The sequence below is a fragment of the Bison bison genome, unplaced genomic scaffold, assembly GCF_000754665.1.
Source record: "Bison bison bison isolate TAMUID 2011002044 unplaced genomic scaffold, Bison_UMD1.0 scf7180017864072, whole genome shotgun sequence".
Taxonomy (NCBI): domain Eukaryota; kingdom Metazoa; phylum Chordata; class Mammalia; order Artiodactyla; family Bovidae; genus Bison; species Bison bison.
In genome coordinates, this window is record NW_011494644.1 from 13,097,917 (window position 1) to 13,125,320 (window position 27,404).

At 39.9% G+C, this 27,404-nt stretch overlaps 1 protein-coding gene across 1 annotated transcript in view; it reads left to right on the top strand.

Annotated features, from left to right (window-relative positions):
• The window catches only part of RABGEF1 (RAB guanine nucleotide exchange factor (GEF) 1), a 50,762-nt gene that overhangs the window by 16,846 nt on the left and 6,512 nt on the right, over positions 1–27,404 (top strand). Inside the window, exons 2-7 of the mRNA XM_010837401.1 lie at positions 8,090–8,278; positions 10,300–10,466; positions 15,490–15,659; positions 21,713–21,794; positions 22,520–22,652; positions 23,891–23,982. Coding sequence (XP_010835703.1) covers positions 8,100–8,278; positions 10,300–10,466; positions 15,490–15,659; positions 21,713–21,794; positions 22,520–22,652; positions 23,891–23,982 — 823 coding nt within the window. The 5' untranslated portion in view covers positions 8,090–8,099. The remainder of the gene's footprint in view (positions 1–8,089; positions 8,279–10,299; positions 10,467–15,489; positions 15,660–21,712; positions 21,795–22,519; positions 22,653–23,890; positions 23,983–27,404) is intronic.

A 27,404-nucleotide genomic window follows, 5' to 3' on the forward strand; every position in this document is an offset into this window, starting at 1 on the left:
TTTTAAAAAAAAAAAAAAACAGCACCCAAAGTTCTGTAAGTCAGAACTCCTGGCAGCTTAGCTGGTGCTCCGTGAAGGCTCTCAAGAGGTCAAAATTAAGATGTCATCTGATCTGGGCTCTTACCTGGAGGTTATGGGGAGAATCTGCTTCTAGGCATACTCAAATGTTGGTAGAATTGAGTTCAATAAAGTTCTGTGACCGAGGTTGTCATTTCCTTGGTTGTCAGCCAGGGGTCTTCCTCAGCTTTTAGAAGCCACCCACATTTCTTATATTTCTCTTCAAAGCCAACAAGGGTTCTTTGACTCTCTCTGATTTCTCTGTCATCCTCTTCTGCTTTATATTTTAAAAACAATTTTCTTGAAATATAGTTCACATACCATAGGATTCACCCATTTAAAGAGCACAATTCAAAAGCAGTCTTGACCACACCAACTTTAGAACATTTTCATCACCTCAGAAAGAAACTCCATGCCCTTTAGCTGTCTCCTTATTTCATTCTATCTTTCTCTGTCCCCCCCTGAGTTACAAAGCAACCATTATTCTGCTTTCTCTCTAGACTTCCCTGTTCTGAACATTCATACGAATGGGATCATATAATGTGTTGTCTTTTATGACTGGCTTCTTTCAGTTAGCAAATGTTTTCAAGGTTAGTCCTGTTGTGGCGTGTGTCAGTACTTAATTCCTCTTTATGGCTGAATAATATTGATACTTCATTGTGTGAATATACTACATTTTGTTGATTTATCAGTTGATGGACATTTGGGTTGTTTTCAACATCATTAGACTATTAGGGACTTGCTGATATAAACATTCATATACAGGTTTTTATGGGGACATATGTTTTCATTTCTCTTGGGCGTATACCTTGGAGTGAAATTGCTCAGTAACTCTAATTAAAATCATTTGAGAAACTGTCAGATGGTTTCCAAAAGCAGCTGCACCATTTTACATTCCCATCAGCAGTGTATGAATGTTTCAGTTTCTCCACATATTTGTCAACATTTGTTATTATCTTGCTTTTTAATACTAGCCATCTAATTGAGTGTGAAGTGGTTTTTCATTTTCCTAATGAGTAATGATGTCAGAAGTCATTTAATGTGCTTACTGACCATTGGTATGTCTTCCTTGGAGAAGTGTCTGTTCAGCTCTTTTACCCATTTTGATAACTGGAGTATTTATCTTTTAAAATATTGAATTGTAACAGTTCATTATATATTCTGGATACATGTTCTTTATCAGATTCATGATTTGCAAATATTTTCTCCCATTCTGTGGGTTGTCTTTTCACTCTCTTGACGGGATCTGTGGAAGCATAGAAGCTTTTAGTTCTCATGAGCTACAATTTGTCTGTCTTTTCTTTTGTTTATGCTTTTGGTGTCATCTAAGAATCTTTGCCAAGTTTAAAATCATGAAATTTTACCTGTGCTTTTTCCCAAGAGTTTTTATAGTTTTAGTTTTCGCATTTAGGTCTTTTTAAAATATATATTTATTCATTTCTTTCTTTCTTTTGGCTGCACTGGTTCTGATCGTGACACGTGGGATCTCCAGTCTCTTGCAGCATGTGGGCTCTTCAGTTGCATATGCCAACCCTTAGTTGTGGCACAGGGGATCTAGTTTCCTGACTGAGGATTGAACCTGGGCCCCCTGCATTGGGAGCACAGAGTCTCAGCTACTGGACCACCAGTAGCTCTTTAATCAATTTTTAATTTCTGTGTATGGTACAAGGCAAAGGTCTGATCTCATTCTGTACGTGTGGTATCTCAGCATCATTTTTTGAGAAGACTCTTCCATTTGATAGTTGTGGCCGTAGTTTGGTGAGTTTATTTCTGGACTCACAGTTCTATCCCGTTGATCCATGTGTCTGTCCTTGTGCCAGTTCCATGCTGTTTTGATTATCATGGATTTGTAGTAAGTTTTGAAATTGGTAACGTACGTCCTCCTACATCTTTTTCAAAATTGTTTTGACTCTCTGGGTTCCTGTTGTCTTCTGCGTTTAAGGTTCATGTGCTTATATTAGGTACACCTGGAAAATCAGGATAATCTCTATTTTAAGGTCAACTGATTAGTAATCTTAATTATCTGGAAAGGTTTTTTTTTTTTTTTTGGTCATATGAGGTAGCGTAATCACAGGTTAACAGCAGAGTGAACGTCATGGGAGCACAAGGCCTGTGAGGCTTAGATTTGTGAATAGGTAGAGAATGGTAGGCGCAGAAGTTGGATAGAGGGGTATGAATGGGAGTTTCAGAAATATTTTGTCCAAAGTCACATTGCAGAGCTGGGATTTGAGTGCATATTTGACCGATCTCCATGTTCTCGTGTATACATCAAGTTCGTCTTCATAGACTCATAGCTGTTATTGTTTTTTTCATGTTAACCTGTTGAGCCCTTAGTATATGTGAAGTAGTCTTCACAGTTACATTTTTTGAGCTCTAGCATAGTACTTGGCTTCCCTGGTGGCTCAGAGGTTAAAGCGTCTGCCTGGAATGCAGGAAACCTGGATTCGATCCCTGGGTCGGGAAGATCCCCTGGAGAAGGAAATGGCACCCCACTCCAGTATTCTTGCCTGGAGAATCCCATGGATGGAGGAGCCTGGTGGGCTACATACAGTCCACGGGGTCGCAAAGAGTCAGACATGACTGAGCGACTTCACTTTCACTTTGGGTGCAAATAGGCTGTACTGGAGTTGGCAAAAGGAAAAAGCAGTCAGGAATCAAGGGATGTGTTTCAGAATCTGAAGGTAGGCAGGCAGCCAAACCTTAGCAAAGGGTTGGAACTGAGAAATGGAAGCCCTTCGGGACCTAGAGAATATTTTTCTTCTACCACTTTTCTCTGCTTCTTGTTGTGTATCTATTTCAGTCTGCAGACTGACTATCCTGTTGCTCAGACCGCTTGTTGGAAGGTGGTCCTGCCTCAGCTTCTCCATCATTCAAAAGAACAATCCAGACTGAGTCTCATTTCCAGAACTTCATTTTGGGTCATGTATCCACCTCTGGTTGCGTCAACCGTGGCCCTGAAGTTGGGGGGGTGGGTGCACATACACAAACATGGCAACCTGTAGATTTAGAGATTTACATTTGGGGAACACTTCCCCAAGGAAAGGGAAGTTGCTGCCACCTATGTTAGGTAGCCTCCCTAAAATATGTTCATTTTAGTAACAGCTGTGCTATCGTCTTTGTAGTATAAAAACAAAATTTTAAGCTTACTGAATCAATACAAGGAAAAAAGTAGATATTTCTTTTTGCCTACTTCTCTTGAAATTGAAGGACCACAGGCTGATGATGGTGAGTTTAGCTCAGGCTCTCAAAATAGTTTGAGGAACTCAGGACGTAGTACAAGTTTAGGCTTTGTGATGTCCCTGCCACTTACTACCTTTTTGATCGAACAGATTATAGCTTTGCAGTCTCAATGTCTTTATCTGTATTATAATAGAAGAAAGTAGATGGTCTTTAAAATTTCTCAGTTTAACATTCTAGAATCTTGACTAGACTTCGTTAACCTTCTTTCTAGCTCAGCCTCATTTACTAAATGATAAGTATGATAAATCTAAATCCTATCTGTCCTTGGTGGTGGTGATGGTTTAGCCACCAAGTTATGTCTGACTCTTGGGACCCTGTGGACTATAGCCTGCCAGGCTCTGCTGTCCATGGGATTTCCCAGGCAAGAATACTGGAGTGGGTTGCCATTTCCTTCTCCAGGGCATCTTCCCAACCCAGGGATCTAACCTGCATTTCTGTGGCTCATTGCATTGGCAGGTGGTTTCTTTACCACTGAGCTGCCTGGGAAGCCAGAAAAAAAGTATAGATTTATGTGAACACCTCCATAATACATCTCAGTACAGTTCTATTACCTCTAAAAAAGTTTCTTGTGCTGTTCATTTATAGACTCCCGCCCTAACATCAGTTTCTAACACACTGATTATAGAGTACATACATTTTTTAAACTGGCTTCATTCACGCAGCATAAAGCATTCAGGAATTCATCCCAAGTTGTTTGGTGTAGCATCACTTACTTTTTTTTTCTAAGTAGCATTCCATTGCGTGGATGTGCCACAGTTTGTTTATTCATTCATCTACTGAAGGATATTTTGGTCGTTTCCATTTTTTAACTGGTCATAAATACTGTCACTAGAAACACTGTATAGATTTTTGAGTGAACATCAGTTTTATTTCTCTGGAGGAAGTAACTGGGAACTGGACTGCTGGGTTGTATGTTAAGCGTATCTAACTTTTAATGAAATTACCAAATCGTTTTCCATGGTAGATGTACTATTTGCATCCCACTAGGAGGGTTCTCCGGAGAAGGCAATGGCACCCCACTCCAGTACTCTTGCTTGGAAAATCCCATGGACGGAGGAGCCTGGTGGGCTGCAGTCCATGGGGTCTGGAAGAGTTGGACACGACTGAGCGACTTCACTTTCACTTTTCACTTTCATGCATTGGAGAAGGAAATGGCAACCCACTCCAGTATTCTTGCCTGGAGAATCCCAGGGACGGCGGAGCCTGTTGGGCTGCTGTCTATGGGGTCGCAGAGTCGGACACAACTGAAGCAGCTTAGCAGCAGGAGGGTTCTAGTTGCTCTGCATCCTTGCTTGCACTTGGTATTGTCCTTAATTTTAGCCTTTCTAGTAGGTGTGAATGGATGTCTCATGGTGGTTTCAATTTGCATTTCTCTGACGGATGATAATGTTGAACTACTTTTCATGTGCTTAGCTGCCACGTTGTCAAGGCCATGTGACTGACATGGGTTCTTACCGTCTGAAATGTAACCAGTTAGCCTGCCAGTTTCATAGATGCTGGCAGAAGTCATGAGACTCTGGAGTTGGAGACAAAAGACTTCATTATTCATAGGACATAAATAAAACAAGCTTCATCTCACGTGGGCTACCTTTGGTCCCAAGCCCCATGGGGCTGGTGTCACAGCCGAGGAACCTAAGCTTAAGGAACTCAAATTCTTTACAATGGGCAGCAAACAAAGCCACTTGACTTTTGACCTGGAGGGTAATATTCTATTTTACTTGACAGTAAACAAACTTGTCTTCTGCTCTGAAGGGAAGCAGTGATTGCTTCCTTCTGAGAATGTTGGATATGCAAACTTTCTTGAGATAGTCTTAATTACAAAGCCCCCTTGTACAGAAATGTGAGAAACCATGGAGACTCATCTCCTGTGTGTTTATCTTCTTTGGATAAGTCTGTTCAAGTCTTGCCCATTAAAAAAAAATCAGATGGTTTTCCTTTCTGTTGAGTTTTGAGAATTATACATATCCTGGGTGCAAGTCCTTTGTCAGATGTATGATTTGCCCGTATTTTCTCCCAGTCTGTAGTTTGTATTTTCATTTTTCTCTCAGTGTCATTTGCAGAGCAAAAGTTTTTAGTTTTGCTGACAAGTTCAGGCTGCTGGTTCCAACCCTACTTCTGTGAGGTGTGGTTCCCGTGTCCGTTCATTTTTCAGAGGCTTCACAGCGCTATTTCGACCTGTTTCCTGGTGCGTGCCAGTCTGAAGCCTGTGCGGTGGTCTCTGTTAATGTGAGTTTTAGTCTTTGGTCCTGAATAGCATCAGACCTATGCGTGCATGCATGGGCCAGGGTGTTCACAGCTTGCTTTCTTGAATTCTCCTCAGTGATTCCTCCTGTATTTTTTAAGTTCCCTCGGGGCTTATCTTCTCTCTTCTGGGTGGAAAGCTGTGGAAGTAGTTACCCTGCTGTGTCTTGTACTCCCATCACTGTCTGGGAGACTCGAGAGAGGGAAAAATGAGTAGTTCCCCTTGCTCAGAGGGTAGTTCCCACAGTTTCTCATTCCAGTCGCTTCTGTGGACATCGTATGATTGCCAGTGGCTCAAGAGAAGGGGGGAAAGACGAGAAAATGGAGGGGTTTTCATATTTTCTTTCAGTGTTAGGAGTTCCTATTCTCATTCTTTGATCCAGAACTAAAGGAGCTCTCTCTGTGCCCTGGAGTTCATTTCTGGGTTGACTTGGTGATACTGGAGGGGAGAAAGGGTAGCCTGAACAGGGGTTCAGTGATACAGTGAGTTCTGGCCTTCTTCCTTAATTCTCCTCCTCCCTTTTGCCTTTGAGAATCCTCAAAAGTAATGCTTGGTGCGTGCCTCTTTAGTTGTGCTGCACAGGCTTCTCTCTGCAGTGGTTTCTCTTGTTGCAAAGCTCGGGCTGTAGGGTGCGCGGGCTTCAGTAGTTATAGTAGTTGGGTTTAGCTGTCCTGCCACATGTGGGATCTTCCTGGACTAGGGATCGAACCCACGTCCCCTGCATTGCTACCAGGGAAGCCCCATCTTAACCGTTTCCAAAGTGTATGATACAGAAGTGTTAACTATGTGTGCCTTGTGCAACGGATCTCTAGAACCTTTTTATCTGGCAAAACTGAAAGTCTCTTCCATTGAACAGCAACTCCTCTTTGCCTCCCTCCCCCTACCCCCTGGCAACAATCATTCTACTTTCTGATCAGCATGGGAGTTTTGACCTGCTCCATTTCTGACCTGGGCTGGTTCACCCCTCCTTAGGCAACCTGGTGGTCCCCCGCTCCCGGGACGTCACCATATTGATGCTGAACTTAGCGCGGACACCCGATCAGCATAGCGCACTGCAGCCCAGAACTCCTGGGCTCAAGCGATCCTCCAGCCTCAGCCTCCCAAGTAGCTGGGACTACAGGCGCGCGCCACCGTGCCCGGCTCATTCTAGTTTCTGGTTCGAAGAGTTTGACTTACTTAGATACCTCATGTGGGTGTAATCATGTCTTTGATTTGTCTTTTTGTGATTGACTAATTCTACTTGACATAATGTCCTCAGACTTCATCCATGTTGTAGCATATGATAGAATTTCTTTCCTTTTGGAGGCTGAATAATATTCCATTGTGTATACCACATTTTCTTCATCCATTCATCCTGTGTTTATCCATTCATCCTTGGATGGATATTTAGATTGCTTCTAGCTCTTGGCTACTGTGAATAATGCTCAGTGAGCATGAGCGTGCAGATCTCTCTTCAAGATCCTATTTTCAGTTCTTTGGGGAATATACCCAGAAGTGAGATTGCTGGCTCATATGGTAATTTTATTTCTAATTTTTGAGGACTCTCCATACTGTTTTCCACAGTGACTGTGGCATTTCACCTTCCCACCAGCTGTGCACAAGGTTCCAATTTCTTTACATCCTTGTCAACACTCGTTGTTTGTGTTCTTTTTGATGATAGCCATTCTGACAGGCATGTGGTGATAAGTCGTCGTGGTTCGGGTTTGCATTTACCTAGTAATTAGTGATGTTAAACATCTTTTCACATGTTAGTTGGCTGTTTGTATTCTTCATGGCTCAGAAGGCCAAGAATCTGCCTGCAATGCAGGAGACCCGGGTTCAATCCCTGGGTCAGAAAGATCCCCCAGAGAAGGAAATGGCAGCCCACTCCAGTATTTTTGCCTGGAGAATTCTATGGACAGAGGAGCCTGGTTGGCTACAGTCCATGGGGCTGCAAAAAGTTGGACACGACTGAGCAACTAACACTAACACACATATCTTCTTTGGGGAATTGTCTGTTCATGGCCTTTGTGATTTTTAATTGGATTTTTATTGTTGTTGTTGAGTTTTAGTTCTTTACATATTCTGAATATTAAGCTCTTATCAGATAAATGGTTTGCAAATATTTTATCCAATTCCATAGGTGGCCCTTTCACTGTTGATTCCGTCTCTGTGCAGAAGTTTGATGTAGTCCCATTTGTCTGTTTTTGCTCTTGTTTCTTATGCTTTTGGTGTCATATTCCAAGAAATTGGCACCAAATCCAATGTTGTGAAGTTTTCCCCCTATATTTTGTTCTAGGAGTTTTATAGTTTTGTGTCTTATGTTTAGGTATTTAATCCAATCAGTCCTTTCTTAAAGTATGCTTTATTATTGGGCAGGAATAAGAAGTTTGTTCTTTAGTATGACAGGAATTTGCCATATTGAAACCTTCTTTTCCCTCTTCCTCCCCTTCCTTCTCTTACAGCATGAAGTTGATAAACTCATTCATTTTTTTTCTTATTTGCTTTGCTGTGAGCAAAATGATAGTGAATTCATTTTCAACAGCACTTTATTGTTTGCTCTTTGATTAGCAGGAGGAAGATGAGCCTTAAGTCTGAACGCCGAGGAATTCATGTGGATCAGTCGGAGCTCCTATGCAAGAAAGGATGTGGTTACTACGGCAACCCTGCTTGGCAGGGTTTCTGCTCCAAGTGCTGGAGAGAGGAGTACCACAAAGCCAGGCAGAAGCAGATTCAGGAGGACTGGGAACTGGCAGAGCGGTAAAAGAACTTAACTTGGGGTGTTTAGACAATGATGTAACTGGATACACAGCTTGAGAATACATTTTTCTCTTCTGTTTTGAGCTATTAGCAAGTCAGCTTAATTTTAAGAGAAATGGATATTTTCTTTCGTTCACCACTTGACGAATAGCTTTCAGTGATTTCTTCACTTTGTCTTAACTTTTAATTGTTTTGTGTTTGGGATGAGTTAAGTCTTAGTTCTCTAACATAGACAATAAGCCCCTTTGAATGAAGATGAGCATACTTTATGGTGAAGATTAAATGAGGTTATAGATGAGTGCTCAGGGTTTGGCTTATGACTTTCATCAAGCATTATTTTCCTCATTCTTTTAATATACCCAGCATGACATCTGGCACAGTGATAAGCACATAATAGTAGAAACCTGTTGATTTGTATCCATGGTCCTGAAAGTACAGAAATTTAACTTTTCCTTAAAAAATGGCATTTGTTAGTTTTATCCAGGAAAATGACTGTGATAAAAATTAAAACATAGAATGTCTAGTGAGCATAGGAGCTAATAAAACGCCATGAATAACACCACTGGACCACCAGGTTTTGTAGCTTTAGCTTGTTCCCAGGTGATGCTGACACTGCTGTCTGGAGAATCACACTTCGAGAATCATAGTTCTATGGATAACTTTTGAGATTTATTATGAATACCTCAAATTCAGCTGGTCCAAGGCCAGATTTCTTGCTTTTATTTCCTCTAATCCCCACTCCCAGCAGCTCCTCCTGTCCCTCCTCTTGTATCCAGTTAATGACGTCACTCTTTATTCAGTCGACTCCTTCCACTCCCACACACTGCTTGCAGGTAATTGAGCTGCAAATAAGCAATAATTCTGCTTATTTCAGCTCAGAGAGGCCTTTTGAATTCCATCCTCTCCTGTTTCCAGGTTCTTACTTCTCTCTCTTAAATCTGTGTACTCTGTTCTTAATTACTGTCTCTGTCCCTAGTCTGTCTGCCCCTCCAGGTGTCACACAGCTACCTGCATTATGTTTAAAGCACAGATCAGATAATGGTGTTAGATTATAGTCTTTCTTGATTCCCCACCACGTGATCAAGTCCAGGATTATAGCAGGCTTGGCAGTCAAGGCTTCTTACCACCTGGCGCCTAGCTGTACATCCAGCATCAGAGTCCATCACATCGTCAGGGATCTGACTACATTGAGTGAACTTGGTCCTCAACACAAGTCACATCCTTCCCATTTGTAGTAGTATCTTCTTTCTGGAATGCTCTTTCACTTGGCGGAATCCTCTTGATCCTTCTAAGACTGGGCTGAATATCACCATTATAAAAACTTTCTTGGGACTTCCCTGGTGGTCCAGTGGTTAAGAGTCCGTCTGCCAATGCAGGGCATGCGGGTTCAATCCCTCATCTGGGAAGATTCCATGTGCAGTGGGGCATCTAACCCTGTGTACCCCGGCTGTTGAAGCCTATGCCCTGGAGCGCATGCTCTGCAAAAAGAGAAACCACCACAGTGAAAAGCCCATGTACCACAAGTAGGGAGTAGCCCCTGCTTGTTGCAACTAAAGAAAGCCTGCACATGGTAACAAAGACGTGGCACAGCCAAAATAGTAAAATAAATTTAAAACAAAAAGCCTTCTTGGACTCTTGCAGCAGATTTAGGTTTTGTCCCCCTGTATTCTCATAGCACTAGGGTTTTGCTGTCTACTGTAGGCTTTGTCACAGTATGTGGTAGTTATTGACTTAGCTTGTTCTCTCTTCCACCCTTGAGGTTGTCAGGGAAGAGGACTAGACTGTATTTTTTGTGTGTAATCCTCGTGCAACTGCTGAATGAACTTGATCCACGGAGAAAGTCCCTTTTGAAGTTTGTAGTGGCACATAGGATAGTTTGCTGTCAGAGACCTCAGACCTCTTTGGTATTTAACCTCTAATTCTGAACGTTTTAGCTCCCCAGTTCATCAAGTTATTACCTGTAGATGCAAGGAAAACTTGGAGAATATCAGGGTTACTCTTGATCTCTCCTTGAATTACAGACTGCAGCGGGAGGAAGAAGAGGCCTTTGCCAGCAGTCAGAGCGGCCAAGGGGCCCAATCCCTCACATTTTCCAAGTTTGAAGAGAAGAAAACCAATGAGAAGACCCGCAAGGTTACCACAGTGAAGAAATTCTTCAGTGCTTCATCCAGGGTTGGAGCAAAGAAGGGTAATTTTTCTGATTCTCTTGTTCCCTTTGTGCCCAATGAGACACAGAATGTGTGTGGGCTCAGCTTTGTAATTTCTGTAAGCATTCAGAGATATCAACGCAGACTTGAGATGTTGGGTTGGAGGTGCAGATGACAAATGAAATCTCATTGGTTGGAGGACATTGTGTTTAAGAAAACTTATTTTTACTTTATCAGAGGAATAAAGATAGTTGAAACATATAGCTTTGTTTATAAAATTTATACCCATCGTATCTGCTTGGGTTTTATTTTTTGTGCCTTCAGTTTTTGAATATTGGTTTACTCTCCTTTGTTTAATATCCTCACTATCCATACGTTATCAGAAATGACTGTTTCAGGTTATCTTAAAGTTGTCTAAAAGAGAAGTTTTCTGAAAGCTTGAGAGGCAGCTTGTGTCTAGATAGGAAATACTATTTAGAGAACATGTAGGAAAGGCTCACTTTTGTATATGCTTGACCTTTTTCGTCCTATTGCTTAAAATTCCACATTATAACCAGCAGGAAAATTCTCGCTAAAGTCACACCTGTTCTACCAATGAGCTGATAAGCTAATTGAAATGACCCAGCAGGAAGCAAGAAAGACTGTCTCTTGTTAGACCTTAGTCTCTCTACCTCTGTGTTGATAACCAACACTGATGCTGTCAGAGAGCTGTGCTCTTGGACACTTCCCTCCACTCCCTCCACCCCAACCTGGGATAATTGTTGTTAGGTTTTTGGTCTGCCTGCAGGAAGGGAAGTAATAGTATCACAGCTAAAGATCTTTGCTGATCTTTTGGATTTAATGACTATTGTTTTTTATTTATTAGAAGGAATGATTGTTTATCCAAAAATACAGCACTTCTCTTTAATAAAGGCAAACCTTTACGCCATCTTTTCATTCACATGATCCATTTGGAATTGTTCTTGCTTGGCCCTCTGTCAGGAGTTTTCTCTACAGCGGTAAGAAGGGGAATAATCGATACTTGTTACAGATTAGATGTGTTTGATAAGAATGTATTTGGTTCATGGTTTATTTATGAGGAGGTAGTGTAGTAGGTGATTAAAAGTGTATACTTTGGAGTCACCCTGGTTTGAGTCTCAGCTTTGCAGTTTGCTAGCTGTGTGACATAAGCAGGCTGATCTCTTTAAGCCCTGTCTATTCTGAGGGATAGTAATACCTATCATTGGCATGTCTTGAGGAGTAAATGAGCTGATGTGTGTACAGAGTTTTAGCGCAGTACCTAACACACATAGTCAGTCTCCAATATGTGTTAGCTATTTTAAAATGCATGTTGTTTTTTTGATAGAAAAAAACCTCCTGGTAAGGAACTCGGAGGTATTGATCAAAGCCATTCATTCTTGTTTAGTTTGCATTCTGTTTCCTTCTTTGGGGAAGTCTGATTAACCTTATGCATTTATAGATGTCTAGTGAGATGATATATGACAACAAGTGAAATAGTAAAGAATTATAAAATCATCAGCTCTAACTGTCACATTTTACAGATGACAGTATGAAAGCCCATAAGGTGAACTGATTTACCCAAGATCATATAATGATTTGCTAATATTAGAGTTCAGGTCTCCTAAGTCCTGGTTAAGCTTTTTCCCCTTATATCCCTTGACCTCAAATACGTATGTGTTCACCTGTAACTATATCTGTGTCTGTATCTATGTAGATAGATAAGTGCATAATAGTCACACACATTTATGCCTATACTTGGCACTTTTAAAAATCATGTCCTAGGAGCTTCTATACAGTGTACATTGTATTATGGAAAGAAGATTTGTACTTTAAAAGAAAAATTTCAAGTGATTTTTAATCTTAAAAACTTTCATGTGGAATAGTTGTTAATTTTTAAATTTCTTTAGAATGATAGATTTTTTTTTTTTTAACCTTTAGCTGTTTTATGTCTGTAGAAAGCATGTGGTGAGAAAGACTTCAGAGTGTTGGGAAAAAAATTGATGTGTGTGTATTAGAAAAGAAGATGCTATTGGATCTTTGTTTCACAGATTGCTTATGTAACTCTGCCAAATGAACTCTGCATTTCAGGGTGATTATTTTTTGGGCCTTTGCATGTGGATGAAGTTAGCCTATACTAAATGCAGTTTTCATTTATTGAGTCTAGACTACAATAGGCCTTTTATGTTCTGTGTTCTTTATTTTACTTTGTTAACACGAGATGTCCTTGCTCTTGATATTTTACTTGCTTCTATTGGTGGTACGAAAGAAAGCTCTTAAGTCAGGGCAGGTTGGTGGTACATAGAATGCAAATAACCTTCTAAGGGATTTGAAAAATATTTTAACTTCCTGTTAGAGTTGTCTGTGTCTTCAGAGAAGATTAATGGGACAGCTTGACCGTAAAGACTCAGAGAATCTACTTTCAGTTTTTTAATCTCCAAAGCAGGGTTGAGTGAGGTGTAGTTTAGAGTAAATCACAGTGGGTCAGCCAAGTTGAAATAGTTGCTCATACATTCTAAAATGCCCTTTTTCTTTAGAGCTCAAATAGATGTCACCCTGAGTAGAATCTTGTGTTCATCTTTTACAAATAATCTAAAAGTTATGCTCTAAGGAGGGATTAAGGAAGGCTGTCTTTTTTTTTTTTTTAGAATTAAGATGCCAATCTTTCTACTCAGACCTTAGATTCTAAATACTATCCTACACTGAAGTGAATTCAGGTTCCTTGAAGAATTGAGTGATTCTGGAACTGGAGCAGGGAAAGGAGGGCCCCTCAGAAATGTTGGGGACATGTCAAGCACCCAGAAGTCAGCTTGAATGGGTTCCCGCTGACCAAATTTGGGTATCAAAACAAATAAAGACAATAAATGGACTGCAGATGAATAAAACAATAATCTATTAGTCCATCCAACTAATAAAATAGATAAAGAAGGGAAGAAAACTCTTGCTTACCATAGAGTGTTGACTAACACATATAGGAGTGATGGAGACAGAAAATCACCATGTTATAGTTATCCTGGTAGGAACTGGTTCAGACAGGTTACACCAGTGGATGCCGAATCTAGGGTGAGAGTAGGGAGTTTCCTGAGGAACAAGTGGTGAACCGTGATTCAGGTTAACTCCCACAACTTATTTACTGATTACACATAGAGAAATGATAGCTGCATTACAGCGTGGGAAATGGACCTTGTGTGTTTCTAGGTATGATAATTCGAGAAGAACACAACATCAATTGTGTAATATTTAAGCTGAAAATTTATAACCTGACATCTAGTCATGAGGCAACAGTAGAGAAACACAAATTGAGGTACATTCAGTAAAAATAACTGGCTCGTATTCTTCAAAATTGTCAGTGTCATGAAAAACAAAGACATTTCCAGGTTAGAGGAGACTGTATGACCACTAAATAAATGTGTGACCCTCAGTTTGATCCTGTGTTTTTAAAAAAAATGCTTATTTTTCAGTAACTATAGTTAGCAACAGAATATCCTTGCTGCTAAGAAATACTCAAACTAAGGGATAAAGAGCATGATACATACCATCTACTCTGAAAAATTTAGAAAAAATTGCACACAGACATGGAGCAAAGTGTTAAAATTTTGTGACTCTAGATAATGGGTAGAAAGGGATTCTTTGGGAGAATTCCACGGACAGAGGAGTCTGGTGAGCTGTGATCCATAGGGTTACAAAGAGTCGGACACAACTGAAGTGACTTAGCATGCATGCACATACTAATTCATAACTAGTGAATGCAGTTCATCTTTTTTATTCTTTTAAGTTTTTTAAAGCAGTTTTAGGTTCACATAAAATTGAAAGGATCATACAGAGAGTTCCCGTACGTGCTGTGCCTCCACACATGCACAGTCTCCTCCAGTGTCAGCATCCCCCGCCAGAGTGGGCCATTTGTGTTAGTTGCTAAACCTACATTGACACATGATTTTCAGAAGCATGTAGTTTACATAAGGATTCATTCTGGGCATTGGACATTCGGTTGATTTGGACAAATGTATAATGATATGTATTTACCATTATAGTATCATACAGAGTATCTTTACTTTCATTAGCATTTTGAAAGAATATTTTTAAAAAATCAAAATCATCTGTCTTTGGAAAATAGTATTTGTTGAAGGCAGAGAGTGTGCACAAGTAAGGCAATAAAAGAGATGGTTAGTTTCCCCGCCCTTGGCTGGCTTACAGATCCACAGAGTCTCAGGGCATGGTGTTCCCTGGAAAGAGTCCTCAGTCCACTCTGACATGCTGAGGCAGATACTGCATAGTAAGGAGCTCAGGCTGCAGTTAAGGCACAGAGTCCTGGGTTCAGATTCCAGCTTGTGCCAGTTAAATAGCTGCAGCATCATTCAAGTTAATTAATGTTCTCAAGCCTTAGTTTATAGAGTTGTGAGGATTACACAACAAAGCATCGGAAAAGCACTTAGCACGTAGTAAACATTTGCTGTATGTAAACTATCACCACTGTTAGTTTGTCAGATTGCATGTGCATTCTGTTGTTGTTGGGTGGAGTATTCTATAAATATCAGTTAATTCAAGTTGTCTGATAGCATTGTTCAGGTATTCTGTCCTTATTGACTTTTTTGTATTACCTATAATATTGATTACCAAGAGAGGAGCATTGAACTCTCCTATTAAAATCATGGATTTTTAAATTTCTTCTCTTTATGTTTCATGTGTTTTAAAGCTGTGTTACTAGGTGCATGGGCTTCCCTGGTGGCTCAGGGGTAAAGAATGCCTGCAGTGCAGAGACAGGGGTTTGATTCCTGGGTTGGGAAGATCCCCTGGAGAAGGAAATGGCAACCCACTCCAGTATACTTGCCTGGGAAATCCCAGGGACAGAGGAGCCTAATGGGCTGCAGTTCACGGGGTTGCAAAAGAGTCAGACACGACTCAGCGATTAAACAAACAAGGAGAATCCAAATATTTAAACATAAAATAACTTAAATTCAAGTTTAACTTTGATTTAGCATAATTTAAATAATCTTAAGTTAGATACTTAAAGTAATTCCATGCATGGATCTTCTGTGTAATGAAACTTACTATGTTTAATTTTCCCAGCAGAAATTCAGGAAGCAAAAGCTCCCAGTCCTTCCATAAACCGGCAAACCAGCATTGAAACGGATAGAGTGTCTAAAGAGTTCATAGAATTTCTCAAGACCTTCCACAAGACAGGCCAAGAAATCTATAAGCAGACCAAGCTGTTTTTGGAAGCAATGCATTACAAAAGGGTAGGTTGAGAACCACCTAGAAACGTAGAGTCTTAGAGATAATCTAGTGAAACTTTGAGATAGGTCTTAGAGATAATCTAGTGAAACTTTGTCATTTTCCAACTGAGAAAATAAAGATCCAGAAATGTTGTCACTTACCTGAGAAATGTCACTGAACTAAGTTAAACATGACTCTAAGGCTAATACTTTTGCACTACAACTCAATGGTATTTGGATCATCTTCATGTGGAAAGTCTGGCATCAAAGCCACTTACACTGTTTCCTTTAGTAGTAAGCCTTCCTAACTTGTCACCTTATAAATAGTAAGCTGCCAAGAGGGCCATAGTAGACGTTGAACTCAAGTAATAATCATTAGACCAAGAATAATCATTTAGGATTTTTTTTTTTTTGGTTTGGTTTTGTATATTGATTTTTAATTTTCCTGTCCTTGCTCAGGTAGAGAAGCGAAAGCTAAAATTTAGACATTGAAAAGGACCTTAGCAACTTCTGTCCATTTATTGTACAGGTAGGAAAGTTGAGAGCCAGAGAGGATGAGTGACTTATCCAGGGTCACTTGGATAACAGCTTGTGTCCTCTCCATGTGTGTCTTTACCTTGTAATTTCTAACCTGTAGTTTCAACAGTGAACCACTCTTGCCCACACCTTTTTCCTCTTTGTTCCTATTTTCTCCAGTCCTAGAGTATGCCAGTGATGAGCAACCTTTTTCCCACATAACAGGTCAAGTCTAGAAAAATTAAGTATTTTCAGAATTGCATTAAAATTTTTTTCAGCCATTTTATCTTTATCAGGAAATACTTTATATCTGCACTGAGAGTTTTTAAAAATACTTCCTCATCCCCAAAATGTACCTCTTTAGGTTAAAATTTCATTCAGCACCTGCATAATTCCCATACACTGAAGTATTGCAAAGTAATGCTTAAAGAGATTTTTTTAAAAACTAGCTGCTATACTGCTTGAAAAGCCTGGTTCACTTTACTCATCTGTGAATACTTTTGATCTTTTCCTAAACCTTGTTGGAAAACTCAGGTAACCAGTGCTAAATATACAATTGCATTAATGGACTCTAATTCAGGAGTCTCTTCATTAAGACAAGACTATATGTTTAGTAATGTCAGGTGCTTGCAGAAGCCACTGCCAGGACACTACTGGACCCCTGGAGTGTCGTGAATAACATTGTATGTGCTCAAACTCTGGTGCCCTCAGAGTGTTTTAAATGAATGTAACATCTTTGGGAATTCTGCAGAATTTGGCTACCTGGTGCACCAACTGCTCTGTCCCTTCTGTCTCAGAATGTGAGTTTCTGGAACACTTAACCCTTACACATTTCATTCACTGAAGCAAAGGCAAAAGTTTAAACATTTCTCTTGCTGAAAAATTACATGGTAATGTTTGTGAAAAGCACATTCGAGTAGTTTGTCATTAATAACTATCTAGCTCCTAAAAGTGACTAACTGCTCCTGGCTTTTCCTTAGAGTGATGAAGTGAATTCACGTACCTTGATAGTTCTTACCTTCATTTTGCCAGTAATTGAATTTGACAGAAATCAACTAGCTTCATGACCACGGGATATATTCCCTTGGAAGGTAGATTATCTTAAAATCTGAGGCCTACATGCTTGGCGACATACTTTAAAACTTAAAATTAAACATGTATTTAGAAGGCGTAAGGCCCTAATATGTTTAGTTTCCTGGAAAAGGAAATTATTGAAGGCAGCAGAGACTAGTGATACAAAAAATATGAACATTAAAAGTTAAGTTAAAACCTAAGTAGATCAAACAGTTAACTGTAGTACAAAAGAATCTTAATCTAGAAAATAGGTCATGGAGATCTAGTTTCAAAAGATAAAATACACAAAACATAATTAAGGAAATAGTCAAAGATTTTGAAAGCTAAGGGTGGAAAAAAGACTTCAGCCAGACTTTTTTTTTTTTTTTTTAGGAAAAAAAAATAAAATGGCTTTACACAGACATTATAGAAAAGACTATCCCAGGTATTGGTTAAAGAATGCTTAAAGAAAAGAAATAATTTACACTGTTAGACTGTGCTTTTTCTTAGAAAATTATGAAAAACTTTTTGGAATTTTGTAAAACTTAAAAGAATTTACCAGCACAAACGTGCTATTATGTCACTTAGCTCCTTTGGGAAGAACTTTGAAGGATCTGAGATGTAATCTACTTGCAAGTTAAAAGTTAGCCTGCCATAGTTTCATAGGCTTCCCTGGTGGCTCAGATAGTAAAGAATCCACCTGTAATGCAGGAGACCCATGTTTGATCCCTGGGTCGAGAAGATCCCCTGGAGAAGGGAATGGTTATCCTCTCCAGTATTCTTGCTTGCACAGTTCCATAAACAGAAGAGCCTGAAGGGCTACAGTCAATGGGGTTGCAAAGAGTTGAACATGACTGAGCAACTAATGCTTTCACTTTCATAATTCCATGAATACTGGCAGAAGACAAGCTTCCTGGGTCAAGAAAAAAAAAAGAAGCCAGTTTATGACAGCATTAGCAGTGGCCAGAGTATATCAACCAGGTAATCCCTGTATAGGCAGTGAGTTAGGCTAAAGAAGAGGGTCTTTCATAGGGCTGTGAGCCTGCCTGACTTTTGCTCCAGAAAGAAACCTTATTATATTAGACAGTGAACAGCCTACCCTTTTCACTTGAGTGGGGCTCTACCCCTGTTTTCACGGCCTGTCCACTATACAGCTATCTTGGAAAAGGGTGCAGAACAAGGGCTGCCAGTGTCTCCTCACAAGATGCAGAAATAGGAGAGATCAACATAGAACTGTTTCCCTGTGTCTTTACAATAGTATGAAGAGTAGTGATAAATGGGCACTTGCATTCTTTTTTTAAAGATGTATGTATTTTTAATTGGAGGATAATTGCTCTACAATATTGTGTTGGTTTCTGCCTTATATCAGCATGAATCAGCCATAGGCATGTCCCCTTGCATTCTTTTTTTCTATGCCTGGCTCTGTTGTAGCCTCCAAGGACACGAAAGTAAATAGTATCCTCAGGGAACTGACATTTTAGTGCAGGAGATAGGCAATAAACTAATTTATAATATACAACTGTGGTAAGTCCTCTGAAGAATCTAAAGCAGGATAAGAAAACAGAGTGGCAGGTTAGTTCACATTGCAAAATAAACACTGCTAAAGTGCAAATCTGTGCAATAGAAATAGAAAATGGAGTGTTCTGAACTGTAACAAAATTATAGTGATTGTGTGGAGCTGGGGGAGGAAGTAGGTGATCCATTGCCACCTATAAAGCAGGCCATTTAGGCCTTTAAAAGGAGGCCATAGTTTCTAGTTAGGAGTGAGTACTGGTAATAGTCTTAAGAATGAATTGTGTTCTTACTGTTAAGATTTGATGCGAATGAAAGTTAGCCATGTTATGTATTATAAATTAGTTTATTGTCTATCTCTTCCTCTAAGCTATCTAAGGAGATAATCTATTGCAGAAAGTACTGAATTATTTGCATTCAGTCTTCCTGTTCAATCTGAATGCCCTCTGAGAATGTTATTATTTTTTATGTAATTGCCTGGTACAGTGGCTAGAATTCTATTAGCCATGTAATAAATGTTTTCAGAATGAATAAAAATATAATTTTCTGGAAATTGGGGGAAAATAATCTTAACGGAAAATCCGAGAAAAAAACAGAATACCAATAGAGATAAATTTAGCAGCCTGGTGAGATAAATCCACAAAATTCAGTTACAGTACAAGATGCCAGAGATAGAAAGCTAGAGAGCCTAGCAGACTTTTTAAAAAGAGCAGTTTTTAAAGATAATAGCAAAAAAAAAAAAAATAAAATAAAGATAATAGCAATAAAAAGATTAAATATTAAATGATAATCTAATACAGAAAGAGGTTTATTCAAAGAATTAAAAGACTGTTTCTGGATTTTATCTTGGATTTAGCTGAGGAAGTACAGATATCTTGGATCTAGCTGAGGAAAACAAAAAGATAAATTTACAAATACCTTTCAGGTCAGTGTGAATACTTAAAATATTAAATTATACATGTTACATTTTTTATTCTAGTAAAAGAAGGTAGCAGGAGTTTGGGAGGGAAGTTTCTAAATATAGCAGACAACTCAGAATATACTAAAATGAAACTTACCACAACTAGATATGATTTTCATATATAGACAGAAAAGAGAGAGAGAATGGTGAAATAAACCAGGGATTCCAGAAATAAATTCAGTTTCTCAGGAGCAAATTATATGAGAATTAGAAAAACAAGGGGGAACAGGATTGCTTTTTACTAATTGCTGCTGAAGAAGACAGGGAAGTTTGTTTGCAAATTATTTAAGGTCTGTGTTTGATACGAGCCTTACATGCCCACCAAATAAAAGAGCTAAGAATGAAAAACATTAGAAGAAAGCAGATTAAGGTACTTATTTCATCTACAGAGAGGAGCTAAAATTGGAACTGTTGAAAATTGTTCTTAATAATCAGGAAAAAGGTTTAATGGTATTAAACATTCAGGCAGTTAAGGAGTGCAACAGTTAAGGTATGACAGAGTGCTGTTGAGTGCTGTGAGGCCTGCAAGGTTATTTTGACCAAGGGAATGGAGAGGACATCTTCGCAGAGGAGGCGAGATGGGGACCGAGCCTTGAATGAAACCCTGTGGGACTTCCTTGGGCAGCTTCTGGAGGATTGGAGAGGAGCAGAAGTAATCTGGACAGAGAATAATTTTACATTGTTAGAGAGGTGGGAAAGCTAAATGCAGGTTCTCAACAATAGGAAACCTAGCAGCGTACGTGGGGACCAGATCGTGATCTAAGATGATCAGTTGAGAAGAGAAAGATCGAAAGTGGGAAGATCAGCTGAACTCCAGGGGAGAGGTAATGAGGACCCAAACCAGGGAAGGTGGACGAGACATTGTGAAGGCAGGTGGGCAAGGTTTGCTCACTAGCTCTCACCCCAGGCCATCTCTTCTGAATCAGCCAGGGCGTCAGGGACTGTGTGCTTCATCGGGGCTTTATTGACCCACGTCATTGGCCTGTGCAGAGGTGGTCTGTGAGAAGCAGTCCTGTGGAATTTGTCTTGCGCCATATCCATGCCCTCCTGTGATGACATCTTCATGAGAACCCTTGGAGAAATTCCTGATTTTGGAGTCAGAATTTCACCTAAGAAACTGCTTTTAGATTTGGACACTCAGTTGTGTGACTATTTTCATCTTGCTGATGATTGCTAGACAGCTTAGTTAGACAAATTTATGGGATGACTTTTTTTTTTTTTTTTTTTTTTAACTTCTGTATCTTCAAGGAAGACATTTTAGTGTTATCTTTCCAGCTCTACTTTCTGTTTCTCTCCATGTTTTGTCTTGTTTTGTCATTTTTCTAGGTTGCTCTGAGCTGGGTTTATCTTTCATATAGACTTCAAATATTCTTTGGAAGAAAGTGGGGAATAAATACTAATATATATGTTACACCTGTAAAATCAGTAAAACCCAAATGAAAATTACGATGCTCAGTGTTGGAGGGGCTGTGTAGAAATAAGCACACATACATGGCTAATGTCTGTACTTGGAGTTTCTGAGGAGTGTGTTGAGGAACAGATATTTAGAGCTGTAAAGTTGTTCATATTTTTTAAGCAGTTAATGCCACTTTTGTAAATGAATCACAAAGAGATAACCCAAAATAAACTATCTTCACACAGTTGTTTATAGCTACAATATATAACTAGTGAAAAAAGGGTAAGAACCCATGGCACATAGTGGTAGAAGATAGTTAAATAAATTGGCTAATATAATGGAATATTATAAAGCCATCAAATGATTAAGTAGACTAGGTAAGTCAGAATGTACATATACATGTAAATTATCAAAATATGCATTATACCCATGTAAGAATATGTATATACAGCAGAAAGAAATGAGAAGTCATGGAATGTGGTAAAGAATATTAAAGGACAGGCTTTTCTTCCCTGCAGCAGTAATTGAATTCGTAAGTACTTTGGGGATTAGTTCAAGGAGTAAGTTTTGTAAAATTTAGAGCTTTCCTCCTGATCTGTCTTTCAGTTACTTAGCAGCCTCTTTGTCCCTTTGTTTCAGGACTTAAGTATTGAGGAGCAGTCAGAGTGTACTCAGGATTTTTACCAGAATGTGGCTGAAAGAATGCAGACTCGTGGAAAAGGTAATCCCTTGGGTAGCCCGCCTCCGGGAGACTGCTGGTAGTTGCACAGGCCTCCTGCTGGGTCTCTCAGTTGTTGCTCTCTTTCTCAAAAGTCTTCGTTGGTTTGCCTGCTCTGTTCTGTAGCTTACTCCACTAACATTCAGGTAGTTGGTTTTATACTTAGCAGTATCTTTGAATACCACCACGTATATCATTCCAAGATAATCAGGCAATTGGATAATTTCTTGAGCAATATTTAATAATTTCATTGGGAATAGGGACAGAGTCAGGTAAAACCCCTTGGGAGGCTTTTAAATAAAACCCCCATCTCGGAATTGCCATCTTGATGAGAAATATGGCCCATTTATTTACTTTAGAGTGACCTCTAAGGTCATATAGTAGACCTCTGAAAAGTGAAAGGGTGAGTCTTGCCAGCACATACCAGTCTTGAGAATTTCAAGTGCTTTTCTAATGTAGCATCATGCTAAGGTCTTCTCATTAAGCAGGGTGTACACCTATTAGGTCCTGCCAGACAGCTTAAGTTAGAAGTAGGAATTCTGTAAAAGGCAGCTGCAAAAGTTGGGGTAATTTTTTTAGAGTATTTTTCAATATTTTATACTTTTGTTTGAGTGTTTTTAATGTATTTCTGGTAAATTAGTTTTCTGCTACATTGAAAGTACTATGAAAACATTACTCTTCATTTCAAATGTTCATCCTTCATTCAAGTATCCTTTTGAATATTTCAGTGCCTCCAGAAAGAGTTGAGAAGATAATGGATCAGATTGAAAAGTACATCATGACTCGTCTCTATAAATATGTGTTCTGTCCAGAAACTACTGATGATGAGAAGAAAGATCTTGCTATTCAGAAGAGGATCAGGTAGTTGGTTGTTCTGCTTTTCCTTGTTGTATTTACTACCTTCCGTTGGAAGAACACATCTGAGAAAACTGGGCCCTTGAGTTTCAGACCTTGGGTGAAAGTAACAGCTAAGGTGTCTGCCATCCTTAGCATATAAACTCCTTTGTGATGTCAGAAAGAAAAGGCATGTGGTAAATTGACAAGAGGAGAAGACTCAGGTCTCCATCGTGCTCATCTATTTGAATCCAGGCAGCTTTAGATGAGAACTATGCCTGGTGTTCAGATCTCCAAAATTTCCAAGGAACAAGAGGAAATTTCATTGTTTTCTCATTTCACTGCACTAACTATCTTGTCAGGCAGGAAGCTGTGAATATCCGTATAAAGGCAGTGTGTGTTGTCTGTCTTTGTTATTCCCAGGGGTGATTCAGCCATTCCTGCTGCTGCGTCTTTCCACTAGCCCTGGGTTGCTAGCACTGTGCAAAGCACCCACTGTTCCATGGCCAGTGGAGCGAGTGCCCGTGCTGTGCATTCTAGCGGCAGCAGAGCACTGGGGAAAGAGGCCGTCAACATGTGGGAACAGGGCCAGGCCTGAGCCTGAAGAGGTGTTTCTGGAGGAGAGGGAGCCTCGGATCACAAGTGGGGTTCCCAGACAGCAGGGCTGGTAATCGGTAGCTCTGAACTTGATGATGTCTCATCGGAAGTGTGGAATTGATCTTGGGAAGATAAGGGATGAAGCCAGAAGTAACTCAGTGGGCTTTAGACTGAGGTGCAGGGTGAGAGCGTTAGTCAAGCATGTGGTGAGGGTTGGCAGCAGAATTTCACGAGTGGAATCACCATGTGACCAGAAATCTCAGTGGTTCAGGCGGAAGTGACACACGCCTGATGATCTCTGACTCGGGCTCTGGTGTGCCTCAGAAGTCGAGGGCAGAGCCTAAAAGGTGGGCAGTGAGGACAGGGAGCAGCAGGTTCTTCCCAGATCTTCATTCTTAAATATCCATTGCTTTTCCAATGTAGTATAATTTCACTTCAACCGGAAAAATTGTCTTCTGCTTTCTTGTGATAAGTGCAGAAGAGAAGCCTCATCCTAGGATTCCAGTTGCTCAGCACATCAGCCGAGCTGCTAGTAGGTGCAGGGGCTGGGGTTGCCTGACGAGCCAGCGGTGCCCTGTCTTTTTCTGTCACTGAGGAAATAACATGATAAATGATTACAGTCCATCCTTGGACATTTTTTTTCACTGTCTCTCTCTTTCTCTCGGTAGAGCCCTGCACTGGGTTACACCTCAGATGCTTTGTGTCCCTGTTAATGAAGAAATTCCAGAAGTGTCCGATATGGTGGTGAAAGCAATTACAGGTCAGTGAAACTAAGAACTTTTGTATTTGGATGTTTTCCCCTTGAAGTTAGCATTTTGCTTTATAAATCTGTACTTATTTCAGTGAGCAAAAAGATAGTATTTCTAAAATACTTCTAAAATGCAGATTGCCAAAGCTATATTGGAATGTGGTAAAAGTGATTTAAGAGTGTTAGGTTTCAGATCAGCAACTAAACCACTCTCCCCCTTCATTTTCCATGACCATTTCTTATTTCTTGAGCATTGAACTAAAGTCAACTAGATACATTTCTTAAAACTCAACTGCATTTATGTATCAAAATAATTTTGAGAGATGAAGTTGGTGAGGCATGGTTATCCCCAAGCTAGAATTATATATTAAAATGATGCCTCTAGTTGGTTGTTAATCAGAGATGTGCTTTGAATTTCTTTTCTGGTTAGTTGGAGAAGTAAATGAAGTGCACTAAATCGATGTGGCTCCAACGTTCTGGACAGGTCTAGTCACCTAATAAGGTTTCTGTTTCTTAATCAAGAAATAACCCAGCAGAAGTGCAACACAAAAGTTTTAAAACAAAATTGGTGGAGAAGACATCCAACTTGCCCAACTTCTTCTTAATTAAGGAGAAGAGTTGGAAAGAGATTGCCAATTTAGAGATTTTTAATGAAATTCTACTGGGAACAAAAGTGGGTCAGCTGATGTTAGCAGTGCTGGAGGTGCGCCATTAAGTAGCCTCCTTTGGTTATAAGAACCAGAGACTCGAGTTACAGTAAGAAATGAGGGTTTGCTTAAGATATTATCAGGGTTGGAAAGGAGGTGAGGCTGTTACAGAAACTTAGCTTCAAGGCCCCTTCAGGGACTGAATTGTCTTCTGGCTAACATGATTCTTCCACTTTCTCAGGTTCTGCTTCTCTTTGTACTTTTTCACATTTCAGCTCTTGGTATAAAATGTATTATTTTCTGTACCTCCCTGTGTAGAGTTTAATTGTCCTCACTAAATACCACCCTCTTTGTTGCTCAGAGCTTTTCTGCTAAGCTCCTCATGGGTCCCATGAATGACTGTTTTGGGTCAAGGCCCAACCCCCACCCCTGCCTTTTGCTCAGGGGACATCCATAAGAGATTGAAAGTGAAGCCTGAAACTTGTACTTATGTTTTCCCCAAAGACTCTTACTAGTAAGTTCAAGATCAACTGGTTTACATTTAAAGTACTTCATAGGAATTTATGTTGGGGACTCTTTTCTAAAAAGCCACAGGACAGACCTTAGAAAACTAGAAACTACAAGTGCCAAATCATTGTTTACTGAAAAATAAAAATAAGAAAGAAGATGTCAGTATATCAGCAGTTTGTTAACAGAATTTGAGCTGTGGAACTTTGCTCTCTTGGCATCTAAGATGAAGTTTGGAGAGATCTTTTGATAGTAAAATTATAGCCATGAAATTTTAAAAGCCTTCTTACGCTCTCATCTTAGCCCCCTCTTCTTGCCAGTCCAAGAGCTGGCACATTCTGCCTCTGAGGACCAGAGTTGATATGATCACTTTCTTCCTACTCTATAAACTTGTCAGCCTTCAAAAGGACAGTCTCTAACAATAGTCTTAAATGTGGAGATAATCAGTGAACTTTCTCAAAATCACTGTCTGCTTCTAATCAGGACTGTCCTTTTTGTTTATAAATACACTGCACTGAGGCCTGTGCCACTTGAGTTGGCATCTAGTGGGTAGAACCCCCGAGTGCTGCTAAACACCCTGCAGTGTGCAGGACAGTCCCTGCAGCAGAATCATCGGCCACAATGTCACTAGCACCCAGTTTGACTGACCTGGGAGTACTGCCTACTTTGCTTTCAAAACTGCATTAAAGATAAGTCTGGACATCTGCTAAGATAGAGTCCCCACCCTCAACCCTGTCTTTCCTCCTGGCCCCTTGTGGCTCAGACAGTAAAGAATTTGCCTGCAGTGCAGGAGACCCGGGTTCGATCCCTGGGTTGGGAAGATCCCCTGGAGAAGGGAATAGCAATCCACTCCAGTATTCTTGCCTGGAGAATCCCATGGACAAGGGAGCCCGGCAGGCTACAGTCCATGAGGTCACAAAGAGTCAGGCATGACTGAGACACTAACGCTTTCACTTTTCTCAAAAGCCCTGAATGGAAAGCACAAAACAGTATCTGAGGACTCCTAAAGGCAAGTCCGAGCAGGCAGATTGGGAAGGGGAGTCATTACTAAGCGAACAGCTAACGCAGTCATGAGTTTCCTGTGTTGTTTACTTTTCTTTCCACTCTCCTAGTTTAGACTTCAGGGCAGCACAAATCATGGAACTGCTCCTGGGGTTGGGTGGTCTAAAAGCAAAAAGAAACTTCTCTCAGACTCAAAGATACTGGGAAGGGTGGGGTTCACTACCAGATGGAGAGTGTGGGAGAAGTCCCTTGGGTTTTGTTTTCCCCTTTATTTTCCTTTTTCTTCTCTTCTCTTTTTCTTTTTACACTGCTGGCCTTGCTCCTTGGCAGGGCAGCTACAAATGCGTCCAGATAGAAAATACAGGCATGCCTCAGAGAGTCTGTGAGTTTGGTTCCCAATCATCACAATAAAGCAAACACCGTTGAAAATGAGCCACACAGATGTTTTGGTTTCCCAGTGCTGATAAGTTATATTTACATGGTACTGTAGTTTCTTCAGTGTGCAGTAGCATTATGTCTAAAGAGCAATATGCATACCTTATTTTAAAAAGACTTTATTGCTAAAAATGCCAAAGCAATTACCATGGTAACATTAAAGATCTCAGATCATGATAACAGATATAATAATAATGAAAAGGTTTGAAATATGCAGGAAATACCAAAATGTGACACAGAGACACAGAGTAATTAATAAGCAAATGCTGTTGGAAAAATGGTGCTGAGAGATGCTCAACATAGGTTGCCACAAACCTTCAATCTGTAAAAAAAAAAACAACAAAAAACTGCAGTATCTGTGAAGTGCAATAAAATATGTGCCTGTTATTCACTTTTAATTTATCTTAAAACTTAAGGAATAAAGATTAATGAGAACATGGTTAAATGTTTGAAATGGAGAATGTAAACCAACAGCAAAAGGCAGAAGGATAAATAGGGTGAAAATGGTTTATACACAATGGAGTATTACTCAGCCATTAAAAAGAATACATTTGAATCAGTTCTAATGAGGTGGATGAAACTGGAGCCTATTATACAGAGTGAAGTAAGCCAGAAAGAAAAACACCAATACACTATACTAACACATATATATGGAATTTAGAAAGATGGTAACAATAACCCTGTATTCGAGACAGCAAAAGAGACACTGATGTATAGAACAGTCTTTTGGACTCTGTGGGAGAGGGAGAGGGTGGCATGATTTGGGAGAGTGGCATTGAAACATGTATAATATCATATATGAAACGAGTCACCAGTCCAGGTTCGATGCACAATACTGGATGC